A 26,942-nucleotide genomic window follows, 5' to 3' on the forward strand; every position below is an offset into this window, starting at 1 on the left:
CATCACTGATTGGTTATCTTTTATAGAATCTGATGGCTGCCTCTCTGTGACCCATTTTTTGTTATTCTGAGCAAGATGCACACATTGAGGCTTTGCTGTGCTGAAGTCCTGACTGTCTTGGGTGTAACTGATTTTATTTAACATGTTTTATCGATTCCAGACCTTTAAAGATGGTAGTTTCCCGAGTACTGCAATTTCAAACCAAAACAGAGCTTTACACATAACCCTGCACTCAGCTCTAAATAGAAACGATCCTTCTATCTATGGTCCTCACAAATAGCTGTGGACTCCCAATTTGTGTGTATGCCTCTCTCTCTGTGTGTGGTGTGTTTGTATATGTGTGTCTTCCCGCCCCTTCACACTGTCCTCTCTCCTCCGGAGCACAGAGGCGCACAGAGACCCGACTGTGGCACGCTGCAGGTCTGCGTCCGTGTGCTTTTCTCTCTCTCGCTCTCTGGTGTTTGGCTCTTCCAGGAAGCAAACGGCTCACTGAGCATCCATTGCGAGGTTTCCCCCCCTTCTATTTCTTTTACACCGCTTTTTCACATGCCGCCGTTAAAGCGCTGGGGGTAGGGGACGCACTGTGACCGACCAAGCAGCGATGAATATGGCGTTTATTGGGGACGCGGACCCCTTCACCGCTTCGATACCTGCCACCAAAGTTGAACTGACTGTCTCGTGTAGGTGAGTGCAGACCACTTTTGCTTCACTGAGGTGAGATGTACAAACACGCACAATAAATATTCCTTTTACTGTGATATCTGCCCGGGAGTTCCGTGCAGGCTGCATTGTAGGGAATAAACCCAGCACAAACTCGCTTTGCGCTCATTTTAAAAATTTGATATGATTGCACAGTGCGGTGTGGAGTCATGCCACTTTTCTCTTTATACGAGAGCAGTGGCAGGTGAATGTTTCTATATTGGATTTGCGCAGGAAGGCAAAGGGCGCACGGCTACATTTTCATGCGCGTCTGTTGCCAGTAGTTTTCCTGTGGATGAGCGCCGGATGGAGGTCAGAGTTGACATGTCTTTACACTGCTGTCACGTTTCCGAGCTTCGGTGAAGCTGCCACACGCAGAGCTGCAGAAATTTATGTTTGCGCCGAAGCAAAGTGACCACTTCACCACGTCATCATCCTTAAGAAATATTTATTTCATGTGGGAATTTCCTGCAGGGAGGACGGGTGGAGGATGCTGGAGCAGGCTGTTTGATTCGCGCTGTGGCAGTTTTACTACAGTGGACACATCCAGTCAGCTTTTAAAAAGACACCGACCATTTTCAGGCTGCTGCTTCTTACGTGTTAGGATTTGCTGTTTGTAATGATATGAAATATTCTATATCTGTCATTCTATCCATCCAGTCATTTCTCCTCTCCATGCATCATCTGGGGTCTCTCAGCAGGCCTGTCAGGACTGTTGAGCAGATTAGGATTAATTTTAGATTTAATGAAATTTTAAAGTTGGGAAAGTAAGGTGTCATCATGGGTTTTGAACTCTTGGATTTTTTTAAAAGCCAAGGAGACACATTTTAAATCCCATGACGCAATGAAAAGCAGCATGCCCTCTTCAATGACAAAAGTTTTTTTAATTGAAATATATCTCAGCGAGTCATTTTATGTTGATAGAATTGAATGTTTAGTGAACTACAAAGATCTACAGTACAGTCTGCTATTGCAGTGGATGGTAAAGCCCACTGTGTAAAGTGTCCAATCAAAGCAAAGCTTATGATTCACACATCACAGAATCTTTAAAATGGAGCAGAATGTGACTGAAGATTTACATAATAAAACAATCTGCATAAGCGCTAAATCGTTTAAGCCTCCTTTGAAGCATGAATTAAAAAGAATCAAGGTTTCACCTTCTCAACACGATCAGTGCTGAATTGAAGCTGATTTTTTAATTTCTTTTTGTTATGATCAAAGGTTCATTTGGTAACTTTTCAGGTGTGTGGGGGGGAAAAAAGGTGCATCCATTTTCTCTTCTTCAGTTTGTCGTCTGAATGTGTAAAATCAGTAACATGTTTTGACACAATCTGGGGATTTTTAGTTATCCTGGTTTGTTTGCCCCTAAACTGAAGAGGCAGTCACACCCCAAACAATTTTTCAATATCATAATGCTGTATAGAGAAGGTTAAGTGACAAGGAATTCAGGGCATGTCATAAAACATTTTATTTGATTTAGTCGGTCGTTCAGGTCTATGTTCAGGCTGAGATCATGTAGTCTTTAAATCTTTATTTCACTGCAAAACTTAAGTCTTGTAAACCTTATTTGAGACTTTTAATGAACAGAAGAACAAAGACTTTGGACTCATTTAAATTCCCGCTGACCTAAAATCTGCCAGCTGTTTATGTAGATGGAGCTTCTGTTGCTGTTTTAGTTCTAAGATTAAAGCTTGGCACAGCAAGTCAACTTGGTAATGAACTTCATGATTTTGAGATCTGAACTTGTGAAGATATTTTGTGTTTGTTCAAAATGAGGAAGAGCCACCATCTGGAAAAAATGATTATGTATGTGTTTGTTTGTTTGTTTTTTTAAGGGGAAAAATGGCATCATAAAAGAAAAGCTCCCGCAAATTATGACTCATCTCCGCATTCTTATAAAAAGCTCTTTTTATTCATGCAAACATAATTTAAGTGCTTTGCCTTATGCATATTCCTGACCGTGAAAAGGAGCGAGCAGTTATAGAAAATGGCATGGATGGAAAATGGACAAACTGCAGTGACATTTCTTTAATGCTTGTAAAGGCACTTTGAGTGACAGAGGCATTAAGTAATGCATTGTTTCTGTCAGCTCTCACTTGAAAGCATCTCGATGTGGACCCATCTTTGTTCAGCTTGTGGAGCCAAATGATAGACAAAATACACAAGTCACCTTTGACAAAGCTGAGTAAAGCTTCCAGGGAGCCAGTCGTGTATAGTGTTGGGATGTACAAGCTTTGCATTTCACAACCAGCACAAAAAAAATTATCCTGATAAAAAAGCTGTGCAATGGTGACGCATTAAACTGCACCACCTTTGGTTCGGGGCACTAACAACACTTGCAGTTTGATGTAGGCATTTGCTGTTATGTTTTTTCCTAATTGTAAAATTTCACCACTGTCTCATAGGAGCGTTAAACGAATTTTTAGGACTGACGACCAAAATCAAAAATAGATTCAGTTTTAGTGTCGTGTGTGTCAGAGAAAAGAGCCAAGTCCTGCATTGTAGGATTACTGCACTGCTTCATTGTTGTACACCAAACTGGCAGTCCTGGCATTTTTTTTTTTTTTTTACCAAAGTTTGATATACTGCATCATTTTGACATCGTTTTAGCTTGGTTATCTTGTATGTTGATTTTAAAACAGGGGTTAAAAAACCTACAGAGACAGATTCCTTGGATGAACGCATGCATTTTGTCTGGTTCTCTGAGCAGCTGCCTTATATTGGACTGTGGCAGAAATCAAGAACAGAACACCTATCTGAATCAGGTTATAGCTTAATATTGTTTTACTGTTTTTGTTTGTTTTTTGGTTAAGTGGATATTGGTTGTTAAATGCATCTTTCGTGTGAAAATCTAGTCTAATAATTCACTGTACTAGTTCATTTTTTTTGACAGAACAAACATGCTTTAGCTTTTTGATCTGCCCGAGGTGAAACCATTAATAGTCACACCAAAACAAAATTTACCAGTCCTCAGCTTGTGGAGAGTGTGATTTTCCCACTTTTGTGTTGAGTGAAAGCTCCCTCACTCAATAAATCCAAACCGTCTCTGGACCCGTCACATGTGCAGTGAAGCAGCAGAAGTGACAGATTGATTAACTCAAGACAAATATGGTGTGTTAGTGAGAAGAAAACCCCCGCACAGCCATTTGCCTGAGTTTCCTCACTCATGATCACGAGGCCTTGATGACACAAACACAAGTCAGTGGAGTTTAACTCTGTGCGTGGACAGTAGACAGTGAGCGTGGCGAGTCTGTAGAGCTGCACAGGCAAATGAACCTTGCAGACAGTTGGGCGTTTGGGAAGTGTTTGTACAGAATGATGTTGGTGTTCGCGTCAGCTCGGCTGTCTTGTGATCTGAGTGGTCCACAGCGGAGAGATAGTCATGACCTTTGGGCACAAAAGCTACGAAGTGTATCCCTTTGAAGAATTGACGTGCTCTGTGTAGCTGTATTGAAGCCGGACGCCAACCTGCTGAGAGGCTGGTCGATGTGTCACAGCTGATGTTGCACTTTCCACGAGGAAGGTGAAGAAAGAGACAGAAAGAGTTAGTGGAGCAGGGAAGGAAACTATAGTGTGCAGGTTTCTGAGATTTCTTTTGTTTTAGTTCTAAATACAAATGGCTTAAAACAAAAAATAACTAGGTTTCTCTGGCTTTTATGAGAAGTGAAATAGCGTTGTTTTTTTCTTTCCAGTGAATTTAATGTCATTGGGAAGCACAGTTCAAGATTACTCAGCACCTGATAAAAGTCTGATAAAAGTGCAATCATCTGATTGGCTGCCCCTCGCAAACAGGTTTGAAATAGCAGGAGGGTGGAGCTTTCCAGTGTCACCAACATCATAAAGAGGCAACAATAGAACAAAATGTGTGAAACAGTTTGAAACTTAAACTTTTGGCTTACAGGGATTTCTTGTATGCTGAATACATTATTTTAAATGTTGTATTTAATATCAACATCCACCATAGTAACAGTAGTTGTATGACAGAAAACAGAGAAAAGTACAGTAGGTCCCCTTTAAAGCCTCTGTGTATGCTTTAAAAAAAAAAGCAATTTCTGGTACTGGTACTGAAATAACAGTAGCTTTCACTACCACTCTCACCCCAGGAGCCTGAGAAGAATGATGTGAAAGCAAAGAACACGCTGCGCTATTTTTCTTCAGTACGACTGTCTCATTTTCCACATACATAAACATATAATCACACCAGCATTTTACACATTGAGGCTTTAAAGCTAGATAATGACTCCTTCACCGGAAGGCTCAGAATGGTACAGTCTCTGAAGATAAATTGTGGTTGGTGCTCTTGCTGTGGAGTCTGCAGAGATCTCCAACTGGTGCTGTGTTCTGCCAACAATTTAAACTCCTCTGTAATTACAAGAAAGAAAGCATGGCTGTGGTGAGGCTCATTTAGTAAACTAAAAGATGACACATTTATTTGTCTGGTAACAGTGGAGCTTGATCTTTGTGTAGCACAGCTGATTGGGGCTGGTTAAAGAAATTAGATGAGGATAAATTAAAATCATTTGGTCGAGTAGAAATAAAGCTGACTGGTTTGACTGTGAAAATTACCTGTTAACCAGTTGGGGCTAATGATTAGAGCTAACATACAAAATGCTTTACATCGTTGAAATATTATTTAGACATTTTGAGAAAAGCACCTGAGCAAAGCACCTAAGAAACAAGTTAAAAATATTAAAACATTTCAATTACATAAGATAAAAAATGTATAATTTGACCTTGACATATACAAAATGGAAAATGACAGTTTATTTTGTATCAATATACCATCTTTCAACTTTGATAGTAAAATACAAACAGGACCAAAAAGGTACACAGTAGCCACAAAGTACAAGATAGCAGCGACTTTGCTGCTGACAATCAATAAGGGCTTCAGCTGCCTGCTAGGATATGAATGTTCTGTGGTTGTCACAAACTGGGAAAAGCTACCAGAGAAAACAGAAGCGCTGGTCTTCCTTGTTTAGTTATGCATTATAATGTTCATTTACCCAGGAAATATCATATGCTGCACACAGAATCTCATAGAACAAGATATCTAAATGTCAGTGGTGTGACTACACTGTATCCTACTTTGTATAATCACCATTTAGTTTACTTAACAATGAAAAGTTGCATAAAATTATAGCTTGCCCACTTCAAATAACATCAGATCAAATGGAATGTGTTTACTATACAGTAATTACAATTTTCAAAGTCCAAAGAATGTCTGAAAAAACCTGATTCAAATACAGACTAAAAGCCCAGGACTTAGTAAGCAATAAGCAAATAGTATCACATGAAGAAATAGAAAGATCAATATGGGGGTTTTTGTAGCTTTTTTGTATAACCAATAAAGCTTTTTCCATTATAAAAGAACTGCACACAGTAGCAGGATCTCCAACTCTCACAGGTTATTTGCACATTGTTTCACAATCTAATCACAGGGCTAAAATGATTAAAAACAACAAAGAAAGTGTTGTCATGAGGGGGAGTATTTTCAGAGCAGCAAAGCTCTTTGTGGCTGTGCACACTCTTACTGTATAATGAGGTGCTAAAATTCCTCCTGTTACAGTTTATGTAATTGATCATGTTTTGTACTTTTTGTCTCAGTACCCGTTATTGCATACATTTCCACTACTGTTGTTTCCTCTTAATTGCTGCTTAGATCCACTGATTGCTAGTTAGCTCTAAAGAATTACTATTAAATCTCTAGTTCAAATAAAGCTCTAATGAAGCTAAATGAAATGAAATCCGGCTAAGCTAATGTCATGTTTCCCCTCCGCTTCACTTCATCCTGCTTTACCTTGTTTCTTTCCTCCGTTCCACCTAAATTGTGAAGGATTTAGGGAGCAAAGAGCACAAAGCCAACAGATCAAGTTGGTCTCAGGTGGCGAGTCCTAACCGCAGGAAGGGTCATGCTGGGTGGCTGCATTAATGAGTTTTCTGAAGCAGTCATTTGGTCTAATGAAGGCACCAGACAGCTGTCGGCTCTCAGAGGTAACCAGGTAAAGCTGGTTACCTCTGAGAGCCGACATGCCTCCATCACATTACTAACCATCTCCCCCCCTCCCCCCACCTTTGTTCCTCTGCTTTCATCTTTTCCACAGCCACTTTCCTGCATCTGCGTGATTGCTGTGGACAGATTTGAAGACATCATGTTGATTAGTGTCCAGTATTTGATGCCTTTCTACTGAGCGCAATAGAGGATTTTTATGCAGATTTATGCAGTATTCTAAGTTCTAAGAAGCATTACTTCCAGACTGTAAATATTAAATACAATATATGGTATTTATTGCTAAAATCCATTAAAAGTCCTCTTCAGATAATATACAGATATGCACCTGTATCTACATGGGCTATGTTGTTAAAGTGCGTGTATGACTGTCTCTTTGTTCTTAGATGATAAAAAGATTATGGGAATGATGAAGAGGATGACCAGATCGGTGATCACAGACCAAATAAAACAAAAAACTCGAGATGTCGCAATTAACTGGCCAGGGACTGGAATTGTTGGGTTTTCAGCATTCCCTGATGGCTCTATGACCGATTGGCCAACCTCACATATGTCAAATTATGACTTGGACCCTTTCATGTTTGTGCAACATGCAGTCGCACAAACGCTTATCGCCACAAGCTAACATGTCGTTATGTCGTGGGAGTTCCTCACTGTAAATGACGACACAGCGTTTGCAGGAGAGCCATCACAAAATCTTTATAATAACAAATCTAATCAGACACTTATGCCACCCTCGCCCCGCTGAACAGGGCTAATAAATGCAAACAGACTAAAGCTAAAGCTGTCCAGAGCTCAGAGCCAGCCGCAAAACGAGAGTCTGGGTATGAAAAAGATCAAAAAGCTTGTATGAGGAAACATTGTGGAGAAAAAGGTCGATGTCGTGTTATCTGGGGAAGCAATAAAAGCAATGGAAAATCATGTTAGTAACACTGAAATTTGTTTTGTTATATAAGCACGAGCCTGTTTTAGTTAAAAATGTCAAGTAAAGGTGAGAAGCAACTCATTTTCATTTAATTATTTCTATTTGTAATTATTTCTAGCAGAGCAGTTTATTTTCAGTGAGAGAAGATCCTGAAAGAAAACTGTAAAGTTTCATTTCTTTTATTATGAAAACAAAATTTTGCATTGTAGAAAAGTTTATTTTTGTTTGTATTTTCTGTCAATTATAGTTTCTTGGAAGAAAATTGGTGTTGGCAGGTCACACTTAGGAAAAAAATAAAGAATCGGATAAAAAAAAACTGCGATCAATGTAGTTGCATATATCAATAATTTATCAATTACTGTATTTATTTTATTTTTTGTCAAAAAGTCTATTCAAAAACCTGAAAAGGTTTCAGTTTACTGTGAAACAGGAAAACAGAAAATCAGTCCTCACAGTGGCATCCTCAGCTGGGTCTGAATGTTTTGGTATTTTTGCTTAAAAATTAACTATAATCCGTAAAATGATTGCACATTAATATTCCGTTGATTGTCTCAATGGTTATTCAACAAATTGGCGGAGCTCTTCACAAAAACGAATACTCTTTCTCGACCAGTCTTAGAAACAAGTGTTGCTAAGTGCACCGAATGACCCGATTCAGCCTCTTGAATACGGATTCTTTGGCAGATCCATCATAGCTATTATCAAAAATATATGGGCCAAAAAATAGAATATAATGTAGCATGTGTGTAATGTAATTATGCAAATGACATTCAGAGGTTCTGGTGCAGCCTATAAAAAATGTCAGTACAATTAACATATAACCTCAGATTAATGTTTAGCTCCTGATTAAACTGCTGGAATCTTTGGGCTTTAAAAAACACAAAAACAAAAGTACAAATCGTACCTGGGAGGACATAAAACTTGACATTTCACAGCAGATTCACAAGAAACTGAAGGCATAAATCTTAGTAGTACCTGCCACATAGGTTCTGACCTTCACTCGAAGGAAATTTACCAGGACTTTGATCAAAAATGTAACCATCTTTTTTAAGTAGGGTGCTGTCATGGCAGCAGCTATTCTATTATCGCTTGTCATAAATGACAAGGGAACCAGTTGAAATGCATAGTTCAGCTTACAAAAGTCCATAGCAGGAATGTACGCGTATTGGGTAGCAACATTCCTGCATTATTACTGGACTGAAGCTTGTTTGAAGTCGCCTCATTGGAAATATAAATGCCACCTTCTAATTGCATTAAAAAGACTGTTATCTTTGACCCCCCAAAAATCAGTTTCTCACCATTAGAGAAACTGTACTTTCACTAAAAGACATTAATAAGAGCATTGACCATGTTCTTCAGACTCATAAGTCATAGGTTAATTGTATCTTCCATCTATCATCTATAACACTCTTGTTTAATACTGGATCAACTTGTCATCTGAATTTTGGTTCTGTTTTTGAAGAGAGAGAAAATAGTTTGTTTGAAAAGTCTGGGTCCATATTAAACTCCATGTTTGTCTTACCCACCTGTCTAGCCTGACATCCTGCCTACACTATAAAAATCTCACCTTTTATTTTGCTCCTTCTATGATCCACCACACTCAAGTGTAGCTATGGCCCATAGGTTGTGCAAACAAACTCTGGGATCCTTAAGGATGGTCATTATAGAGGATTTATCATTCACAGCAAGCAAAATATGCTTTGGTTGCTTTATAATAGCCATTAAAAATCTCCTTCTGTAACAAGAGGAGCTTAAAGTGAAAGTTTTGTGAGACTTACTAATCTTTAGTTTGTAAAAAGCCTTCTCTTTAGTGGTAGCTCAACATTTAAAATATTAATAATGAAGCACAGAACAAGGAAATTTTGTACCAGAAGAACTTTTTTTAAAGGCATTAATTTCATTTATAACCCTATTACTATATAATAACTAATAATCGTTTGACTTCATTTTTAAACGTAACAAGAAATCTGACTTTTGTCCCCAGTTGCCTGCACTGAAAACATATGAAGAAGAAATCGTTTCATAGCAAAGATAAGAGGAATGTCGTTGTTCCAAAGCATTGTATGTTCACCTGAGGGGAATTTTCCTCTTATATGATTTAACATCAGAAGAAGAATAGGATGGATGGAACTTTGTAGTTCACATAATATTTAAACTATGACAATGCAACACCATAGTTACAGTTTCACATTTTACATAATTTCTTTAACACCTATTATTGTAATTATGTCATACAACTAACACAGACTACTCAAATTGTGGCTTCTTTTCGTAAAGCAGGACTCTTGTGATTCATTATTGGGTGAACATCAGTTTCCCTTGAAGATACAAAACCCCCTCCCACTCAGAATCTGAGAAAATCGTTCATAGTTAAGAGAGTTTCAAGGCTAAACTGATCAAACCAGCTGAGTAATCTCTGTAGCTTCGATTGACTGTATTGATCTGGAGTGATCCTCCTAGCAGCTTGTGCTGTTGGTTACAGCATCTTTCGTGGGAACTTCTTCATTAACTGATGTTATGGCTCTGCAGACGACTGCTGCTGCTCCAAACAACACTCCACACTCTTGGAAGGCAGATGTCAAGCTCGTGTGCTTGCGTGAGGTTACGCTATACAAGTAACCACCCACTCCGCAGTTGCATGGTATCTGACTTTAAGAGAATGCCAGGAAGATTTCTTGCTACTTTGGCTCATATGAAGCCGAGTTGGGGGTGGTTGGTGCTAACTCCACCAGGAGTAATACTTTCAGTCACACTGGGGAACCATAACCTCAAAATGTATGCACTCACATTCGTCTCATAACAGGTCCACAGTTAAGACAAAGTAGCCTGGTTAGGATACTGCTAAAGAAGCGTGGACGTATTTTAAATCTTATGCACAATATAGAATCCGCAATATCATGTTAATAGTCTTTATTCTTGCCATTCAAATGGATTTTCCAAATAGTATATATTTTTCATGTCAAGACTGTGTGATAATTTACTTTTTTAATGTGAATTGGGGCTTTTACAGAGTAAGCTTTTAAGTCGCCCACTGATAACTATCATTCATTCTAGTAACCCGCACTCCAAACTGATCATTTGTAATTACCTTTGGATGAATTGCAAAACTGGTCATTTTTATTTGCTGTTTTTCAGAATGTATTTACAGCAACTCATTTCTGATCACGTCTGTCAAGTGATACGAAAATTTATGGGCAACTGCAGATGAAATGAAGTCTGAAAGAGTGGTAATGAAGTGTTTATGCAGCTATTAGCTAATTATACAGACAGAAATAAAAAGACTTTGACTGTAAAATTTCCCCAAAATAAATATTGATTTTTTTGTATCCATATCATAAAAGTTTCCACAGCGTGTCTTATAGTGAAAATCTCATGTTGTGACAGCCCTGTGGTCCCTCAAACTCTACGTGCACTTTTCGACTGAATTTGAGCAAGTTTTTTTTTTTTACTGTATCTGTTTAGCATCTGCATCCTTAATATTAACCCCCAGAACCTTGTTGAAACTAACCATCATTTGAAGGTGATTAATAAGCAGATAAACTATCAGACTTTGTGGGAACGGGCTTTTCCTGAGGAGAGGAAGGTTTTCCACATTGCCCTGTGAACACTTTCACCATTTTATACGCTTTAAATATGGTAGAAATTGTTTACTTTGCTTTAAAAAAAAACCCCCAACATCATTTCTGGTTAGAAATGCACGTGTGCCATTAGAAAAAGAATACTGGCTGATTTCCCCAGGCTAGCACTCTCACTGCTGAAGGAAAATTTCATCTCAGATGCTCTCAAAAGATGGAAGTCCCCCATCCCACCCGCACATGCAGGTATTTAAAGCTCCAGCTGCCATGTTTAGGTGCCTGTTACGTAACTGGCGGGATTTCAAATGTAATTCTGGTGTTGAAGAGGGACTGCTAGCGTAAATGTTTGATGAACAACGAGGCACTCTGTTCTGACCACCCAGACGTTTGCAAGGCTGCCTGTGCAGGAAAGGACTTTTTAAAGAGTCTCCCCTCTCTCTGAGGGGCAGGTGGAAGCCCTCGGGTGTGTATGAATCATAGGGAGGTTACCGTATCCATAGAAGTGTGTGTACATCTGCCTCCACACACACACACACACACACACACACACACACACACACACACACACACACACACACACACACACACACACACACACACACACACACAACCCCGTTCAGCTATCTTAGTGAGGACCCTCATTGACATAATGGATTCCCTAGCCCCTTACCCTAACCCTAACCATTAAAAATGAATGCCTAACCCTAACCCTTACCCTAAACCTAACCATAACCTAATTGTAACCCTGACACTAAAACCCCATTTTGAGCCTCAAAAATGCCTTTAAATGCCTTCAAAAATGTGAGGACCGGGTTGTGTGTCCTCACAAGTGACTGCTGGTTCTCACAAGTATAGTAGAATGCAGATTTCGGTCCTCACAAAGATAGCTAGACAGGAGCACACACACACACACACTACTTGGTGCTGTCTTTCTTAGACTCTTGAGACACTGTTTTTTTTCTGCTGCTTTTTTTTCTTCACTGCATCTTGTTTCCTGCCTCCACGCGCACTCCTCTGGGAGACAATCGGGTACACTATTCTCTTTATTGGACATTTATCTCATTTGGCAGGTGAAGTTGCCCACTTCTCACTCCTACGCAATCTTCCAGACTATCTGCCAGTCATAAAATACATCCCCGATATGACTAGGCTCAGTTCCATCGCTTATTATCATTTATTTAACATCTCAAAGCTCTCAAAGGGCCAGTGGGCGTGCCCTGACAGAGAAGCAGCAGAGCGTAGCGTTTTACCATCTGGGTAGCAGTGGGATCAGCACAACACGTGTGCCTGATCTAGATACATCACTAGCCATCAATGGCTTCAAGTCACTCGCTGCTTGTCACACAGGACAGGATGGGCGACAGAGTGCTCACCCTGCAGCTAGCTTGATAGCAACGGGCTCTCTCCCCGTTCTTCCCCTTCAACTTTCGTTCCCTGTGAGCCGTGCACAATATGGACAAAGTCGTGCTGCTGTGATTATCACAGTTTAAATTCATACACCACACAACAGCCTTCTCTTAAAGAGTCTAAATCTGATTTTTGTTTCTTACGTACACGTTACAGTTGACCTCAGCAATCATGCTATGACTCAGTTCAGCTTTAGTTCTTGTCAGTAATAATAGATTTCATAGTGGATCATGACCTCAAAAGCCTGTTAAAAACTTCATTTCTTTTTTCTTTTCACTACCTGAGACAGCACAAACGCTTGAGCTCGTCATCCTTTTGAATCTGTCAGATTATGCAGGGATTGCTGTGTAGGTGTGACGTGTTTTGTATTTATTTTTATCTCTTATTGTATATTTGCCAATCCCCATACTTTAGAAATGTGTAGTATTTCATTGCTGTAATTCTCTGCTAATTACAAGCTATTATTGATTTTTAAACTATGTTTTTCTTTTAAAATGCAGATAACACAATCCCATCCAACAAACCCGGTTGTTTGCTATAGACAAAAGTGTTAATCTGTCTGTGTCTCTTTGTTACACTGATTCTTGGTTTTAGATTGTACATTTGTGGGGGGTTTTCTTCTGATCATGCGAGTATTGAGCCCACATTATGCAAAAAATTGTCCAGTTTGAGAATAGAGTCGAAATTTTGAGATTAAACTCAAAAGGTTTTTCTGCAAATAAATTCAATATACCAAAAAGTCGAAATGTGGGGATCAAGTTGTTGTTCCCACGGCTGTTATACTCTCTGTGAAATGCTACAAAATACTTCAAATTTGATTTTAGTAATAAGGAAATATTTCTCTTTTGTGCAAAGTGAGAAATGCAATGATGCGACGATTACAGCCTCATGCAGTAAAGATGCAGTATGTTGTATCACAACACGAAGTAAGAGAGCTCTACACAAGGAATTTTGCATAATAACTTGACTTGACTTTATTCTGAAAATATTTTTCATAAAAAGCAAAGTAAACTTACGCATTACCAAGAATCTGAGTTACATTTTGTGCAAGACGCTGGAAACTGGGTGGTGCTGTAAAATACTGTTGACCAGGCTACTCGTACTATTTAGCCTTTCTGGTTTGCTCAATGAAAGCTTTATGAAGTTCTAATGTAACATTTGGCAGGAGTACAAGCTGAGGGAATAAGCGAAGGGTTTGTTTTAGCCCCTTGGGTTGTTGTTGGACTTCTGACTACCTCCTCCTGAGACCTCAGGACACTGTGAAGCAACTGACACACAGTTAAAACCACAAATGCTCCACCTCTGCTGACGTAACTCGCCAGGTCTCCCTATCCTTATTCTGAGCTCGAGCTGCTTCTTGATTTCCTTATACACAGGTCTTAGGCATCTGCAACTTGTCATCTTCATTTGAATATTTAATTCCTTCAGAGCTGTCTTACTGTGGGATATCTCAGAAGCGCCGAGCATCTGCTCTGTGATGGAGCTCTTCAGTGCATTTATCCGTGCCCGTGCAGTGCCGGGAATGTCATGTAAATTTGATGGCAGCTTCCACAGTTGCTCCTGGCACTCCGGGAGAGTGCAAAAAAGTGAAAAATGCATCTTCTTTTCTGCTGTTTTTCCTGTATGTTTAAAATATAAATGGGCTCCACTTCAAGCTTGATTTTTACCGCTGCAGTGTGACTGGATGAAATGGCTTTTGTTAATCAAGTCGTCGGAGGATTCTGAGAAAACAAGTTGTCGGGGTCAGAATGGGAGCTAATTAAGGAAAATTTAATGATGTAATAAATCTGTAGTTGCTCTTTATTTGTTGAAGTAGGACAGCTGTGTAATTAATTTTTTACGTTAATGGAAGTCTTTGTTTTCTTTCTCTCTCTGTCTTTCTCTTTTCTTTAGGAACCTGCTGGATAGAGACACGTTCTCCAAGTCAGATCCAAGTAAGCTTGTCTCTTATCACTCTCTCTGTGACACACATGTGCACACAAACAGATCAGTGCAACAGCTCCCAGCAGACCTAACACAAATCCACAGACACATATATACGCACTCTCTCATGCACGTGTACAGGTGGATTTTAAATTCTACAGGCAAACAGACACGACCGCAGACAAACATCCACCACATGCAGGCAGATTTGGTACTGTACAAACACAGCTTGCATGCACTACACATGGACACACACACTCTGCCTCGCCTGTGTGAATCAGTAGACATTTGCATATGTCAGGGGTCGTATTCATCACTGTTCTCTGCTCCCAATGTGAGTGAGGGGAACCAGATCATCTTCACACACAAACCAGCCGCTTCCCTCCTACAGATTAAACGGCACACATACACACTCCTCACTCACTTGATAGCAGGGGTTCAATTTGGCAACTGGTCCAGTGGTTTTTAAAGGCCCAGTGTACAATCCAACAGCAATTTGCCTCAGTAGGCGGACATTAAGAGCAGGATTGAAGTTTAAAAAATTTTTTTTTAACAAATGGATTTCTCATTTCAAAGAAGGGTTTTATGTTTAGGCAAATTGTTAACACACAGGCTCTCTATCAGAACTTCATTCTTTTCTGTTACTGACTGAAATGAATTGTCACATCAACACCAGTGAAAACAAGATAACCAAACAGACACGCTGCTTCAAAAATGGAAATTAATGTTGGTGGTATTTGTTCTGCATATCTCATACACTGTCACATTTGAACCCAGAGTCCTTCTATGCTGCATTTATAATATTAACGAGTAGCAGGAATACAGGCATCATCTTCAGATGTACCTATAGAATTTTTAATTGGGGGAACAACAGGCTTGGTTTTCTTAAATAAGTATTGCAGTGCATTTTTGTTATTTAGAAAAGACGAGCAATGTTGATACAATTGCATCTTCCTATTTTGAGGTTTGGTGGGGGGCTAGGACTAGGGGGGCTAGGTTAAAATGTAAATATTAACCACAAGCATAATCGTTTGTGGCATAGAAGGACCCTGGAACCTACTTCATGCTTTCCTTAGTCACGGCTGCTTGGCTATTGTTCCAATCTTGCTCTAAAAAAAAAGAAAAAAAAAAAGATTTTTCTTACTTTTTTATTTTTTCTCCTCAAGTATCAATTTTCCTCTGTATCAACTGGCACTGGTATCAAGTTTGAAATTCTTGTATTGTGACATCCTTGATAGGGGACGGATGTAGCTTGTTGCTGTGAAAAGTGAATCCAAAGAGGAAGCACCTTAAATTTGGATTCTTTGTAACGGCTAGCTAGAGGTGACACCTCTGGTTTCAAAAAGAAGTCAGATTGCACAGAAGTCCAAGGAACAGACCAGTTTGGTTCCCTTGATCTCAGTCGAAGCTTGATGGTCTCATTCACTAGTTCCAAGTCTCCTTAAATATAACGTTATGTTTGTTTTTTAAATTATGTCTAATTTTAAAATCAAATACACAATAAAGCAGAGTATGAGTTAAGGCTTTTCTGCTTTGACTGACAGTTGGATTAACAAATATGCATTTAATGACATTTACAAATCATCAAATGCAGATGGCAATGACTTGTTGATGATTTTTATGATGGGCCATAATGGAAAGAATTGACAATATGTGATTCTAAACAATATTTGAGAAACTCTATAGCTTTGTTTGTCCTAAACACTGTGAACAGATCCTCTCATAGACAGACACAGTGCCCAGACAGGCTTAGGGATTGTAATGCATTTCCTTGTTGTTTTCATCTGTCATTCCTACTTTGTTTTCACTAGCAAACTGTGACATTCATGCCTGTTAACAGCCCGCTAAAAATAACCATGATTGAAAAAAAAAAAATACTCCACATTTACATGAAATCTTAAAAGTTAAAAAAGTTTTTTAACCTCTGATCATCCGTGGTTTGTTTATCCTTCGTTTCATTAGCTGAATTTCCTAAATATTAGCACTTTAGCACCTGAGCGCTGCACAGCAAGCACTAGTGTTTCTCCTTGGTTGGTGGTGTGTGAACCCATAATTGATGAGCTTCCAGAATTGCGGATTGGACCTTTAAATGTCAGATAGTGAGAAAGGAGGATGAGCATCCCTGCGTTTATGCAAGGAGGCACTTGTGCTGCGTCCATGTCTCTGCTCTGCTGACAGCACTGGCCCCAGTCACACAGCATTAGACCGCATCGGCAGAGCCACGCTCACACTCACACGCACACACAAAAGCGCACACATCCAGGGCCTCGGGCAAGCTCACGTACCATATTCATATTAGCTCATAAAACTGAACAACAGTCCAGTGTTTCTCTTTGGTGCATGCTTGTGAGCTTTTATGTGTGTTTGTGTTTTAGCAATTGTTCCCATGGTGCGTGAATGTGGATGTGCTTTGATCACACTGTTTCGACAATTGGGAAAAGCCCATTAAGAAGACGGGAACATTATCAAACTGTTTACGTTAAAAAAAGTAGCATTTGTGGTGCCTTTGTCAATCTCTTCCCCCCCTTAATTAAGGAAGAGTTAAAAGTACTGATGGTGAGGACGTATTGTGTACGGGTGTATGATCAATGGCTTTTTTTCTCTGCACATTCACATGGAGACCATGTGTCATCCGGTGCTTCATAGCAAGATTAAAGGATGACTGTATATTCAACCAGCTGAGCCCTAGCTCACTGCACTCTGTACACTATGCAACTTATACAGACTACAGACTGACAGACTGCCAAAACACAGCAAGTTTGAACACTTCTGCAGCCACACAGGAGGCGGGAATAAATTAGGACATGTTTTTTTTTTTAAAGTTTGCACTCAAATTCAGTGCAAGATTTGTGAGGTGGGGAAAAAAACCCATAAAATGTACAAAACATTATTATTAATAGTTTATCTTGATCTTGACTCCAGGCCTATTTTAAATGATTAAATGTCAGTTTTGTGGTGGGTGGGACTTTATCAACAAATCAACCTAACATGATGTTGCAGGAAGATTTCTAAATCTTCATTTGAAGCTAACAAAACAAAGATTTTCACTAACGGCCACGAATGCTAATGAATACATGATTGCACTAGTCATGTGATATCATCAGTTGATGACAGCTAATGCATTCACTTAGGCATAAATTTACAATTAATTAATGCTATAGTTAATTATAACGCAAGCCGTCTCAGTGGAAGGTGTTCCTTTAATAATCAGATGTCACAAAAATAAGTCTCTGGTCTGTCTGATTGCGGGTTTTTTTTCTGTTATTTTTTTTCTGATAGGACCTTTCTGTTTTTAATCTTTTATAAATAGAAGCCTCAGTCCTTTAGACGTATTTATTTACATCTTCACCCTTAATGCTTGATGATATCGAGAAAGTATCAGAAACTGCAAATTAATAAATATGTATACTTTCATTATATACAAATAACTGTTTATTTTACTGTATTTTATCTTATCTGTATTATGAACCTTTGAATTTAAGAGCTGTTGGTGCAAGTGAACCTCTTACAGAGTTTATATAGCTGATATGTGCTTTACTTAGGTAGGTAAACTCACCGAGACCAAGTTCTCATTTGCAAGAGAGACCTGACTCAGCACATGAAATGAGAAGAGGAAATGTAGCTGTAAGCAGTGATGAGAGGGCCGACTGCATACTCCCTATCATTGTCCATGTGGGAAAAATGATGAAAGTAAGAGGCATATTTTTTTAAAAAATGAGGATAACAATAATACTGGTCTGTGCGAATCCTGTTTGTTTCCTGAGCTTCTGGTGACTTGACTCATTTTCATTCTTGATTACATAGAGTCGTTAAAGTAGAGTGCCACTGTTTCTATCTAGTTGTTGGTTGACTTTTGTCAGAGTCAAGAAAAACTTTTTTAGACACAAATAATCATGTTATCTTGTTAAATAGAGACTTTCTGTTAATATTACAGTTGGGCTGAACTCCGTCTTTCTCTAACATTAATGTTTTTGTTTAAATATTAGCCGTTAGCCAGTATATAATATTGCTAATAGTTAAACCACTAACAGTAAAACGGGAGCTGTAGTGGCCCTCAACGAATTTCTTATAAAAACTGGGGCATCAGTCTTTAACATGCTTTGCCGAGTTTGTTGCGCTGCTGTTTATGTGTTCAGCTGCTAGTGAGGGGAGGGGCTGTGTCCCCGCCTGTCTGCAGCAGTACTGTCAAATCAAATCAAATCAAATCACTTTTATTGTCACGTCACATGTGCAGGTACACTGGTACAGTACATGAGAGTGAAATTCTTGTGTGCGAGCTTCACAAGCAACAGAGTTGTGCAAAAATACAATAACGTAAAAAAAGCAAAATATAAGAATGGCTAAATCTGAAAGTAATAAATATATGTACAATATATAAGAGTATATGCATTACTGGATGTGTATACTAAATATGTTTCTCTACGTGTGTGTGTGTGTGTGTGTGTGTGTGTGTGTGTGTGTGTGTGTGTGTGTGTGTGTGTGTATGTGAGTGTGTATATACATATTTTACAAATGAAATAGAGTAAACAATAAAATAAGATATGTGTGGAGTTGTGTGTCAGCTGAAGGCATATCAAATAAAATAAAATAAATTAAATTAAATATTCTGTGTTGGTGTTGGTTTTGTGACATACCAATTGGAGACTTGTCAGAAGCTAGGCCTTGCTTAATGCATAAACTGTTTCGTTGTTCTCTTTGAATCTAATGGAGAAAATACATTATATTTTCAAAGTGATGTTTTTAAGAGTTTTAAGTAGCGATTGAGCTCACATCATTAGAAAAGCATTTACTGAGGTCAAAAAGCAACTGAGGGTTGTTTAACAACTTCTGTGCAACCAACCAAACAGAGAAGCTTCCCCCTGCTGGCCGTTAGAAGGAATGCCAGTTAACGGCACTTTCACATCGGCTTCATTTTTCAGACCCGGGCACAACATCCAACTTTTTATATGCAGTCTGCATTTTTAAAATTCTGTGGTAATGCTCCATTACTTGGTCAACCTCATCACCATGTCAGTACACAAAGCAGTTGCTGAGGTATGACCTCATTTTCTGTTTCATAGCTTTGCTGTTGGAATTGAAAATGTATCCATAACTTAAGTGCTTTGTCAGCATTAGTTTTCCACCATTCAACTATTCACTCTTCAAACAATGCGCTGGTAGATGACAGGTGGGTGTAAGTACAGTATTGGCTGCTCGAATCCAAATGATATGTCATGTTATTGCTACCCGATTGCCTCGCTCTCTTCCCACAAGTGGTCACTCATCAAAAAACATTCAAGACTCCTTTGGATGAAGATCCTCAAATGTCAATAAGGAGGACTTTCCTGCATTCACACACTCACCACTCCCAGCACCATCATCCTCATCCTCCTCTTCCCTCCTTCCTCTTCTCCTCTCTGAAGTATCACCATGCTACGAGGCAAAAGTTCGAGTGACATTTAATTAGGGAGTTTTCCTCTCATGCTGGGGTCCAGAGGGGTGGACTAGCTCTCAGCTGACATCTTAGCATTGTTTTGTTCACTGTTAAATACCCTTCAGTCAATCTGACTGTCTCCTGTCTCTTTTCCCTTCCCTGCTTCTAATTCAACAGTTTGTGTCCTGTACACTCAAGGAATAGCCAACAGGGAATGGAGAGAGGTGAGTACAGCGGTGGGATTGTGAAGGCATTGTGTATAAATGGCAGCAGTGCAGCTTTTCCATGAGTCACGCTAAAGCTGTTTAAATCCTTTTTTTTTTTTCAAGTTTGCCTGTGGGCCATTTGTTGAATGATGAAACAATTGCTAGTAATGGTGTTTTTGGGACAGTTGTGTTAGTTTGAATTGACCAAATTTAACCAAGCTCACTCTGTTCTTGTGCTTTCTTGTGTTAATGATAGAATCTTAACAGTTATGTGCAGACATTTCTTTTTGGAAAGCATGAAAATGTTTAATTATGTTGCTGTCATTTGGTGTGCATCCATATTTATCCATTTGTGTAATTAAACTAGCTTAGCGAGTGCTATGTGGGCTAGAGATCTTTACAGGCCCTCTCTCAGGTGTCAGTGAGACCATGGCCTGATTTGGACTAATGCAATAAATCTATGCTGTAACTTTCTAGATAACTTGGCATGCACTTCCCGAGAAATGTAACTACATGTCGAGTCAACGTTCAGTCTGCGACGACTGAATTACTTGTGCGTGGGTCATAAAATTGTCTTTGCTACTATAACACGACACTATAAGTATGAGACATGTTTTCAGACGTGGGATTTGTAACTTTATGTTGCTGCGCTCCATCATTGCATTGAGATATTCCCGTGACAGTTAAGGAGAAAGGCACAGTTTTGGGAAACACTAATATGATTCCATTCACAAACGTCTTCTTATCCCAAGTCAAATAGCACACACAATATCTCATGTGACCATGTGACTGACATGAAGCTGGTGTGCTTATATGCTGTATGATTCAGATTGTCAGTTGTCAGTGTCAGTGTGTCCCGCCCCCTTATTGCTCCCAGTAATAAAATATCACCTCTGTCATTTCCCTTCTAGTTTGGTAGGACAGAAGTCATCGACAACACCCTCAACCCCGACTTTGTCCGCAAGTTCATCCTTGACTATTTCTTTGAGGAGAGACAGAATCTACGCTTTGACCTGTAAGTTAACAGCTGACTTATCCGTGCTAATGTGTGTGTTTGTTATTGTGTACTAGTGTGTGTTGCGCAGGCACGGGTGCTGCTCTGTGTGGGGCGAAGTTGAGTTAGGACTGAAATATTCATGGCTTGTGCTGAGGGAGATGTACGTCTTCTCTCTTCTAAATAAAAGACAAGTTTTCGTGCCACTTTTTCACCAGCGTTTTCATTTTGAACTCATCCCATTTGTTCGTTGCTTTGTGACAAAATAGGGCCAGATGGCCGCGGTGAATCACACTTTTTTTGATGTCTATGATTCGCTTGTTGTTGGTTATTTCATCTTGGGTTCTACTAAAAAGACAAGTTTGTCATAGAGATATTTTAAGAGCATCAACATACCACATCTGCCTTTTTTTTTTACCCCCAGCCTTGTTTTTCTAAATGTGAAGTGCTGTGTGGTGTACATAAAAGCCCTTATGAAAGTAACAAATGACCTCCTTTTAACAGCAGATGCAGAAGATTGCTCGGTCTTAATCCTTTTAGACCTAAGTGCATCGTTTGACACAGTTGATCATACAATTTTAATTGACTGCCTTAAGCACTGGGCGGGTATCTCTGGGTCAGTGCAGAGTTTCTTGCCGCTCACATAGAAGTTGTTATGCTAAAGGAGCTGATTTTTTCATCTGCCACATCAGAAAACAACCGACACCTTCCCTCAAGACCCCCTCCTGTTCTTTCCCCCTCCCCACCTTTCCTGCATGTAATTTTGCACTCTTTGCAGACATAATTTGTACGCTCATTAAAATTCAGAATATTTCCTGGTGTGTGAGTTTGTGTCACAACAGGCAACACACAAATTTGACGAATACATTAATATTTTTTTAATCCAGAGTTTTGATCTAAAAACATCGGCTCACTTTGTGGCAACACTTTACAGGCCATGCTGTATTTTTGACTCGCTGACTTTAGAGATCACACTAAACCTTCTATAAACCTTTTATAAATACATACCACAATATGTAATAATAAATTACCAGTGGGAAAAAGCTGACCCCAGAGGAGTGAGTTGTGGTGGTGGTGGACTGATCTGCATTGGCACACTGCATTGGTGCGGGTGGACCACAATAAACCATTTAAAGTTTAATAAGTTTAATCCAAAGGCTGTGCTTGTGCACATGTGACTGACTATGAGTAGGCATTGCTAGTCTGCTGGTAGAAAAGAAGCTGATGAATAACTGTGATTGCGATGCATGAATCACATGGCTAAAGCAGATCATCTCTTTAAAGATTAAAAATTGTGAAACTAAATATAAAAAACCCCAAACATTTAAATCAACGTGTTTATCCCTGCTGAGGCTGTGTGTTTTCACTGAGAGACTTGTGTCAGGTTTCTTTCTTTGTCAACAGAACTTTTGTGAAAAAGTACCAGGCTGAGTTTCATCAAACTACTACGGCCAAAGAAAGAACCCGATACGATGTGGCTCTGGATCATTTTTCTTTAACGTTGTGCTGGCTGGGTATTGGCTCTAGTGGAGATCTGCACTTTCAGAGTGCCCCTGACTTCCTGTCAGCAAGATTAGAGAAAACCACCAAGCTAAATTTAACAAAACTTGACGGAGAGGTCGAGTGTAGGCAGAGGACAAAGCCATTAAATCAGGGTGTCGAATCATTTCATTTTGTCAACCGCGCACAGCTCGATTGGCTCTCTAGTGGGCTGACCAGTAAAACTGCTGCAGAATGACCGATTGAAAACACCTCTGAAATTTTGACTTTGTTTTAGTGCAAAGAATTACAAGTACATGTTGAAACATTTGCATTTAATGAAGTTTAAAAAAAGTACCCAGATGAACAGCCTAAGATGTTTCTAGAAAAAAGAGAGCTCAGTCCTTTTTTTCTCAGTCAGTCTTTTCACTTCTCCATTTCTATTGCTGTAAGTCAAAAACAGACATTTACACAATCCGGCTTAGCCACTTTACTTTAATGCGGTTTTATCTTTGTCAGTACGAGGCTGTAAAACTGATGGTTCGGACTCAGACTACCACTCTCCGAATACGAGGAGGGCCAGATTTGATCTGGTTCTAGTCCCTTTTTCTTTCACTTAATTGTGCTTGTGTGAGTTTTACCATCACTGAAACATAGTTATCAAACATAACAAATGTAGTACAACTCTGTTTATATTTATGCATTTTTAAATGCACATGGCTTTTTAAAAATGGTGTGGTACCACAGTATCTGGTAGAAAATACACAAAACAACACAAGGAAATATAAAATATAGCTAGTACATATGGCCCTCAAACAAATTTAATCAGTAGCTCAATGAACAAAAGAACAGTTTCCAAAATTTTCGCAAGGCTGAGTTTTATTGAACACTTGTTTAATTCCATAACATGAAATTAAGGTTAAGATAACCCCCCTCCCTTTTTTACATAAAGTTATTTCAGCTTAGTAAAATAGCTGGTGGACAATTGGCAGTTAGGCTTATTTGCATTATTGGCTATGAAGCATGTGCAAAAGTGTGAAAGTTGTCCTAGTTGGTTCCTGAGGCATATTGACACTGACAGATTTTCTTATGAATTAGGAGTCTGATAAAATCAAGCTGCTTATTATAGCTAATGGTATAACATGTACATGCTCTGTTATCCACACACATACTGTACATACATACTGTATGCATCTCCAGTCGTGGTGTATGAAAATGAACAGAGAAATGGCACTAATAGACAAACTATCAAAGCAAGACTGCAGTGCATTTTTTTCCTATTGTGTTCAAGCCTCACACATTGTCATTGTATTTTCCTGTGGTAGCTCATGAAATATCGAATGGCTCTTTTGTTTGTTCACTTGTTGGCCTGTCAGCATGGCCGCATGCTGCTCACAAGCTGTGGGAGGTTATAGTTAAGGTCAAGGAGGGATTCTGGGTGTGTGTTTGTGTGTAGATGCAAAGTGCTTGTGCAGGTAGTGTATTGTATTTTAAGATGGTTAATGGTTTGTGTCAGACACTCTGGATTGTTTGAATACATTTAGTCATGTAGATATGCACTGTGTGTTCCACTTTGTTTGATGTGTAAGTATTTATATGTGTGCATTAGTGGTTTTTTTAAAGGGTACATGTTAAGAATACATGTTGGGGCTGGGAGATGTATAGCTCTTTTATTCTTGTTAAAAATATTTACTGCTAAACAAAATTAAAGTAACACTTTGCAAAGACATCAGATCTCAAAGGAAACAAATATCATGCTGGATATCTATACTGACATGGAGTGGGTAACGGTTTGGTAGAAATGAAAATGATCAGCCTACGGGGGGCTGAATTCAAAAACACCCAAAAATAAAAATGAAAAATGATGGACTAAAGCATAATGTCTCAGATATGTTCTATTGGATTTAAGTCAGGCAAGTGTGGGGGACAGTCAATGGTATCAATTCCTTCATCCTCCTGGAACATGATGCCAGGCCTTTTTGTGCACCAGGAAGAACCCAGGACCCACTGTACTAGCGTAGGATTTCATCCAGATACCTCATGGCAGGCAGTCAGGGTGACGCTGCCTTGCCTGTAGAGGTCTGTGCGTCCCTCCAGAGATATGCCTCCCCCGACCATCACTGAGCCACCACCAAACCAGTCGTGCTGAACGATGTTACAGGCAGTATAATGTTCTCCGTGGCTTCTCTAGACCCTTTCACGGCTGTCACATGTGTTCAGGGTAAACCTGCTCTTATCTGTGAGAGTACTGGTGATGGATCTGCCAGTTCTGGTATTCTATGGCAAATGCCAGTCAGGCCCCACAGTGCCTGATTGGCATTTACCCTCTGGCCAACCTCATTTGGGCCTTCAGGCCACCCTCGTGAAAACTGGTTCTTATTGTTTGTTCAGAGACATTCACACCGGTGTTACGTTGTAGCTGTGGCAGTGCTCATCCTGTCCCTCCTTGTACAGAGGAACAGATACCAGTCTTGCTGATGGGTTATGGACCTTCTACAGCCCTGTCCAGCTCTCTTAGTTTAACTGGCTGTCTACTGGAATCTCCTCCATGCTCCTCAGACTGTGCTGGGAAACACAGGAAACCTTCTAGAAATGGCAGGTGTTGATGTGCCATACTGGAGGAGCTGGACTACCTGTGCAATCAATCAATCAATCAATCTATCTATCTATCTATCTATCTATCTATCTATCTATCTATCTATCTATCTATCTATCTATCTATCTATCTATCTATCTATCTATCTATCTATCTATCTGCAGTGACACACTAGTGCACGTGTTGTTGTTAATTTCATTAACACCAAAGCAGCTGAAACTCATTAACAACCTTCTTGGTCCTTATTGACATGATAGCGTCACACAGTTGGTGCTCACCACACCCAAAAGGTGCTGTATTGCATTGAGATCTGGTGACTGTGGAGGCCATTTGAGTACAGTGAACTATGCTGAACACTGTACAGTGTTTTGTTCAGAAAGATATTTTGAGATGATCTAAGCCTATTCTGGTAGTAGCAAACATTAGAAAATGGGTATGCTGTGGTTATAAAGAGACGTGGTCAGCAACAGTACTGTGTTAGCCTGTGGGATTTAAATTATGCTCAGTTGGTACTAAGGGGGCACTTGGAAAATATCCCCAAACCATTATTTACAGCCAGTACCCCCAACCATTGATGCAAAACAGGATGCATCCACTCTTACATATCCTGTCACACGTTCTCCTCTGACCTCTGGCATCAAAAGGGCATTTTCACCAGAGAACTGCTGCTTATTGGATATTTTCTCTTTTTCAGTCTATTTCTCTCTAAATCCTCAAGATGGTTGCGGAAAAAATCCCAGAGTAGATCAGCATCTATCTGAAGTACTCACATTTGCCTATCTGGCACCAACAACTGTTTCGTGTTCAAACACATGTCGACATGCCCAGATGCATTGAGTTATGATATGAAACTAAACAATATATTGCATTGTATTTGAGTTGTAAAATACTGACTGTTGATGATAACCTCTCAACCTCACTTCATACCTTTACTGTATGAATCAAATGACATAAAGAAATGGTTCTCATTTGACACACCAGTCTGTTTTAAAAGAAGTGCTTGTAATATTTCTCACAGAAAATACTGACCTAAATATTCTGTACTGCACCATCTCGCAATAAAAATAAGGAGAGATGATGTTCATCTATATCATCCAGCCAAAGAGGATGTGTTTTTGAATGTCTCTGTGTGTAAAAGTATAAATAACTCATGCGTTTCTGTGCATGTGCTTTAACGTTTGTGTGTATATCCCTGTGGACCAGAGGAATGTAGTGCAGACTTTGCCAGAATATCATACAAGATGTTAAAAGCTGACAAGTAGTGAAGAGTGGGTGATGGAATGTGTGTGTGTGTGTGTGTGTGTGTGTGTGTGTGTGTGTGTGTGTGTGTGTGTGTGTGTGTGTGTGTGTGTGCGCGCCGTCTAGCCGACTCCCTGTGGGGCTTCTTGTGAGTGGGTGAGCATCAGGCCCTTGTTACTGTCTTCTGGGCTGATGGTCCTGTGATCACTCGCAGCTAGGACATGGCGACGCCCACACACACTGCCTGCCCTCAAACCAAGACAAATGTCCAGATACACACATGCGCGTGCATATACACACACACACATACATGCATACACTTTACTGCTCAAGCAGTCTTTTGCACTCATGTTGAGCTTTAACATGCATGTACACACACAGGTTCTTTCTCATTACAGGACCAGTAACTGCACTCGCCTCCTGCTTTGTCCTGAGGTCTGAAACTCATTTCATTGCTGCTCCTACACTCCTTCCTTACC

At 39.6% G+C, this 26,942-nt stretch overlaps 1 protein-coding gene across 1 annotated transcript in view; it reads left to right on the plus strand.

Annotated features, from left to right (window-relative positions):
- The first annotated feature begins 404 nt into the window (after positions 1-404).
- The window catches only part of LOC134631129 (copine-8-like), a 73,404-nt gene continuing 46,866 nt past the window's right edge, over positions 405-26,942 (plus strand). The window contains exons 1-4 of the mRNA XM_063479143.1: positions 405-684; positions 14,507-14,547; positions 20,127-20,173; positions 21,067-21,170. Coding sequence (XP_063335213.1) covers positions 602-684; positions 14,507-14,547; positions 20,127-20,173; positions 21,067-21,170 — 275 coding nt within the window. The 5' untranslated portion in view covers positions 405-601. The remainder of the gene's footprint in view (positions 685-14,506; positions 14,548-20,126; positions 20,174-21,066; positions 21,171-26,942) is intronic.

This window comes from Pelmatolapia mariae, linkage group LG7 (assembly GCF_036321145.2).
Source record: "Pelmatolapia mariae isolate MD_Pm_ZW linkage group LG7, Pm_UMD_F_2, whole genome shotgun sequence".
NCBI lineage: Eukaryota > Metazoa > Chordata > Actinopteri > Cichliformes > Cichlidae > Pelmatolapia > Pelmatolapia mariae.